Here is a 6386-nt window from a genome sequence, read left to right on the forward strand (position 1 = left end):
ATATAGGAGAATAATCGTACTATCGTACGAAAAGTACTTCAGGTTAGGTACCTAAAGTAAAAACGTAAAAGACGCAACATGGTTACTAAAATATGTATTTAATCTTATTATTTTATGTGTAATTAGGTTACAAATGTAAATCAAGCCATCGGGTTAAATTTGTTGTAATTTATGTATTGATGACATATTGATTAAGTAAAAAGTAAAAAAAAGTTTCATTAAAAAGTAAGTCTAGCGAGGATCGAACGCGCGGCGAATACGTATATTAGAAATACACGGGTGACAATTTACGCACTGATCAATGTCAATATTGTATGGACCCGCTCAACTAGACTGTTCGTGAAATAATAATGCGCCTCTCCTGCGAGTACGCCGCGTAGGTCTAGCCACGGAGGCAATGGGCGTGGTTACGTCCAGCCGCGACGGCGGCGATACGGCGCACAACGCCATCTCTGGAGCGTTGTATACGTAACACTTTTACTATTGCACACTCTTAAGCGAAAATATCGTAATAGGCGGGAGGGTGAGAAGTTGTCCGACCTTATCTTCTAAGACCGTGCTCGTCGAGGATAAACTGATAAAAAATAAATATTTATCATGGATCAAATGGTTTATTCGAATTTTTTTCTAAGGATGGCATCGCCAATGGATAACGATGAGCTGCAACGATTGGATGATAGTGATAAAAACTCAGTGTTTATAGGACGTTCTACGAATCTAAACAAACACGACACCTAACCAAAACCAGACTATTATATTATACTGTTTGATGCATTGATTTGTTCATTCGGTTTTCAGATAATACAATAAATAAGAAATTCTAAGAAAGAAACCTTCGAAAGAACTGGTCACTATTTGCAAGCAGCCCTACATCCTCAATAGGCCAAAATATGCAGCCAGTCAGAGATCGAGAAAAATCCTCCAGCAATGTGGTAATAGTGTTTTTATACGATTTTTATCTTCAGAAACTTTTAAAAAATGTTGACATTTTAGAAACCAAATTACTCATTAAAATTTACAATGTCTGGTCACACCATGGCCGTGTCATCAGTGAAGTTCAGTCCTAATGGTGAATGGCTTGCGAGCTCATGTGAGTTTTCTTTCTTTAATTTTATATTTGAGTCTGTATTATCTGTGTGTTTTGTATTCAATTATCTATATTATTTCCCTAAAGGGTTGACTTGTATATTCTAAGAAACTTTATACTTAATAATATGCTCTCTGTACACACTATAAACAAACTATACAATATAATTTGCATTATATACATGTAAAATTGTTTAGGCGTTATAGGAACTCGATTGCAGATTGTTAATTATAGTACATATTATATTTTATCTCTTTAACATTCATTACTTTTTCAAATAATAATTCCTAATATATTTAGAAATTATTACAGTGAATGTATAATTATAATTATATACAAACTAATATCCGATATTAATAAATTACTAAATTACATACTGCAGATATTATCATTTTTATGGAAATAATTACCATGTTGGATATCATAACTCTTTTGACATAAGGTAATAATAATAGATGTTATTATTTTTTCACTAATATTGTGGTGATCAGTGAAACGGTGTGATAAAAGATGTAGTATGGTTTGTAAATAGTATAAAGCACTAAAAAAAAAAAAAAAAAATTGTAAAAGCAAAATTTTTTTGCAGACTGATAATAGACAACTCTCAAAATCTTACTTTTCATTAAAATTTTGTATTTTTTAAATATATGTTTATTTTATTTAGTTTCATGATGAATATTTTTGAAATGTACTCAAATGAACTCATTTTTAATTGTACTTTGTATATTAAATAATTTTGATTATGTTATAATATTTGACCTATTCAATATTTTAATTATTGTTTATAGCTGCTGATAAATTGATTAAAATTTGGGGTGCTTATGATGGAAAGTATGAAAAGTCTATTGCTGGACACAAGTTAGGAATCAGTGATGTTAGTTGGTCATCAGATAGTCGTCTTTTAGTATCTGCCTCTGATGATAAGACATTAAAAGTTTGGGAATTAAGTTCGGTAAGAATTTATTTTATAGTAAATATCTAATTAAATAAACTATTTATCAATGGTATTAGATGTTTCACTATTTATTTATTTTCAAGATAACATCACATCTGCATGTGCTATATGCTTCTAACAAACACTCAAAATAACAAATAACATTATATTCAGCAGAACCAATTTTGTGCTGTTATCTTTGATATTAAAGTGAATTAACTAGAGATGTTCTGAGTAGAAAATCTGGTACTAAGCTGAGTACCGAGTGCTGGCCGAGTAAAATTGTATATACTAAGCGGGTATCGAGTATTGGCTGAGTAAAAATTACTTATAACTGAGAATATTTGTATAGTGATCATTTATATTTTATAACGGGTTTTGATTGCAGGTTATTATCATATAATTTATATACAAACATTAGACAGTAAACACGAGATTTATTTTTGTAATTCATAAAAGAAAAGCATGATTTGTTTATAATCAATTGGCTATTATAAATCAATTCAGTTATTCTAATATGTACCAAAATATATTATAATTCATTACCCTAGAACCTTAGATTTTTTCTGTTATATTAATTATAGGTATGCATATATTTATAAATAGATTATCAGCGTTTGCCATTGGATATGAGTCGAGTAAAAATGTAGTCGCCGGATACCGAGTCTTAAATATGATATCGAGTACCCGGCCATTGAGTAATTGCCGGGTACCCGGAAAATCTCTAGAATTGACCTGTTAAAAATCTTAAAGTTATGAACATTATTAGTTTTTGTACATTGGATTTTTTTTTAATATAACAATTTTTTGATAATTTTTTGACAAGTTATGTAAAATATTACAATTTAAAAATGCTCATTATAAAAGAAAAATCCAAGTATTTTAAAAAATATATATGAACAAACAAAGAAAATATTTTTAGCTTTAAGATTGATAATAGGTTAATTTACTCTAATATCAAATTAACAACCCAATATTGGTTCTGCTGAAACCAAATTTTCTAAATTGTAAGTTTGTATGATATGATAGACAACACAATGTGTGTGCTGTCTATAGTGAGTGATAAAATTAGAATGGAATAAAAATATATTATTTTTATAAGATTTAGTTCAGTACCTATTCGTTTTATCTAACTAAATAAATTATCTAAATATTTCAATTATCCAATTTTCCTCAAATATTATTATAGTAGTTTGTGTAATTATTAATTGATTAATATTTTAAAAACACCAAAACTAAAAAAAAATATAATACATACAACTACAAGATTAAACACCAATACTTTCCAAGAACATTTGGATAGATTAATAATTACTTTTTTTTTCAAAGTGTTGCAATAAAATGATTTTGAAAAAAATCACAAATCTTCTTGTTTAATCATTTAACAAGCACGCTCACCTCTAGTTTTTCCTTTAATAATGAATTTATTCAAGTTCTAATTTTTTGAATTTTTAAATATACACAAAGACCACATTTTCAAATTGTCATATTTTTTTGTAACACTTAAGGATTGTCCTGTGGCGATACAAACTTCTGTTTTTCAAATGAGAACCCTATTTTTTTACTGTAAATTATTTAGTGGATTTTTTTTTTTTTTAATTATGATGTTCCTAATTCAAAATTTGAATGAGTAGTTTCTGAGTTAATAAAATGTTTGTTTTAAGGATAACAGTCCTTAAAATATATATACATAATTATGAGATAGAAGTAAAATTGAATATAGAATTTATTATACTTGGGCAATTTTCACAAATTATAATAACTTATAAACCCATTACCATGGACATTTTATCCTTAGAGCACAAAGTTAAATAACTCAAAAACTACTAGTACAAAATTTGATTCTAATACGTAAAAAATTTCAGAAAAATGATCTCCTGTATAATTTATAGTTGAATAGGGGTATTCTCATTTGAAAAACAGAAGTTTGTATCTCTACAAAACACTCCTTAAGTAGTACAACAAATCTCAAGAATTTAAAATATAGTCTTAAATTCAATTTAATATTCAGTAATTGAAAAATCAGATTTTGAATAACTAAGTTATTGAAGAAAAAAGGGGGTGAGCTTGTATGGTGAATCACTATGTATATTATTTATTATCTAAAAATAATTGTCTTTATATTTTAATTAGTTCTATACAAAAATATGTATTTTATTTCATTATTTAATAACAAATTAGAATTGAAAAGACTTAAACAATTAAAATGCTTTTAATTAAATTTAATAAACCACTTGATTATTATTTTATTTTTTTAGTCAAAATGTGTCATGACACTTAAAGGCCATAGTGACTATGTTTTTTGTTGTAATTTTAATCCACAATCAAATCTGATAGCTTCTGGATCTGTAAGTTTTAAATATTTAGTAACAATAATTGTAATTTTATTTTTAAACACCTATTATTGTTTTATATAATTTGTTTATTTCTTTAGTATGATCAAAGTGTAAGAATTTGGGAAGTAAAAAGTGGCAAGTGTCTGAAAACACTCTCTGCCCATTCTGATCCAGTTAGTGCTGTTAATTTTAATAGAGATGGATCCCTTGTGATTTCTTGTAGTTACGATGGCTTATGGTAATTTAAAAAAAAATAATTCCTTAGTTCATTTATATGCATTTTATACTTCTATACGGCTTGTTTTTATTTTAGTCGTGTTTGGGATACTGCCAGTGGTCAATGTTTAAAAACACTCATCGACAATGAAAATACACCCCTTTCATTTGTAAAATTCTCACCTAATGGGAAATACATCTTGGCTAGTAATCTTGATAATACACTTAAATTATGGGATTATGAGAAAGGCAAATGTCTAAAAACCTATGTTGGCCATAAAAACGAGAAATTTTGTATATTCGCAAATTTTTCTGTGACAGGTGGAAAGGCAAGTGTTACATGTTAATTATTAACTATTTAGTACCATATGCTTATTTTGTTTGTTTATATAATTGTAGTGGATAGTTTCTGGATCTGAAGATAATATGATATATATTTGGAATTTACAATCAAAAGAAATTGTACAGAAATTAGAAGCACATACAGGTAAATTTATTTTATATTCATATTTAACTTATTGTTTGTACGGTAATATATAGTTTTTGCCCTGTACTATTTAAGTTTTGCCAATGGATATATTATTATATTTAGGTCCTAGACTGTTGTTTCTTAAGAACACTAATTTTAAAAATTTTTGATTTTCTCTTTTCTAAAAAACAAAAACTATCTTTATAAGAGAAGTTTAATTAACAAAGAAAACATTTATATTCATTTTTGAAAAATATTATTATTTAATATGGTAAATTACTTAGATTCATATAATATGTTGACTCTTAGGTCTCATGTGATAAAAACAAAAACAATCATAACATAACCTCCAGTTCAGTACTAACTACTAAACAAAATGATTGATTTGGTTCAACGTGCTATTAAAAGGTTTAGTTTGAGACCATACTTTTAGGTTTGACTCACTTCCAGTTCTTACTATTAAGTTTCATAATAGTTTGATGCACTCTAATCTTTAAACAAACAATGCACAAATAACGTCCTAAACGTAAATTTGGTATGTTATGTGCTTGTAAGACAGAGACAGAGAAAAAGGTATTTTTAATTCAATCTTATGAAAGAGAGTGTTAGCTGAACAGTTTATTAGTAAGTGGTGAAAGTCATAATTAGCTTCTGCTGTAATGGAGAGGGTTAAATAAACATTAAGTATAGAACCAGTAAACACTATATAACTTGTTATTGATTTTCAGATGTAGTTTTGTGTACTTCATGTCATCCAACAGCAAATATAATTGCTTCAGCAGCCTTAGAAAATGACAAGACAATAAAACTATGGAAAAGTGATAATTAAAGTTTAATTTAGAACTTGAATATTACTTTGTATAATTTGTATAAAGAGAATGGTTATATTCTCCTGCCTTTTGTCTTATTTTCATTGTATTCAACTATAAATTACTAACAGTAATAGTTATAGTTAAATCATTCATTTTAGTATTTTGTCTTGTTTTCTTGCTCAAAAATTAAATAAAGTTTACAAAAAAAATAAACATAGAATTGTATTATTTTAAAAAATAGTTTGCACCATACTAAATGGTACCTATTCAAAAAATGTGTACAAAATAATAAATATGACTGTTTATCATAGGTATAAGGTGAAATACAAGAATTGTAATACTAAATGCATGAACAATTTAAATGGTTATATCTACTGTAGTATGATTTTAATTTAAGTTTTTCAATTTAATTTCACTTAAGTTTGTATGTAATAACACTATTTATTCACTATTAATAATTTGAAAAATCAAAACTGTCAATGAATATATACACAAGTACATAATTTGTATATTAACAATATATACAAGTAAT

General features: G+C 26.9%; 1 protein-coding gene across 1 annotated transcript; it reads left to right on the forward strand.

Annotated features, from left to right (window-relative positions):
- The first annotated feature begins 828 nt into the window (after nucleotides 1–828).
- Nucleotides 829–5911, forward strand: LOC100162854 (protein will die slowly). Its single transcript, XM_001946517.5, has 8 exons — nucleotides 829–932; nucleotides 994–1090; nucleotides 1876–2039; nucleotides 4280–4369; nucleotides 4456–4595; nucleotides 4671–4902; nucleotides 4973–5060; nucleotides 5771–5911. Exons 1-8 carry the CDS (start codon nucleotides 891–893, stop codon nucleotides 5869–5871), a joined length of 954 nt encoding a protein of 317 aa, XP_001946552.2. The 5' UTR covers nucleotides 829–890; the 3' UTR covers nucleotides 5872–5911.
- The last annotated feature ends 475 nt before the right edge of the window (nucleotides 5912–6386 follow it).

Source organism: Acyrthosiphon pisum, chromosome X, assembly GCF_005508785.2.
Source record: "Acyrthosiphon pisum isolate AL4f chromosome X, pea_aphid_22Mar2018_4r6ur, whole genome shotgun sequence".
In the NCBI taxonomy this organism is placed as follows: Eukaryota; Metazoa; Arthropoda; class Insecta; order Hemiptera; family Aphididae; genus Acyrthosiphon; species Acyrthosiphon pisum.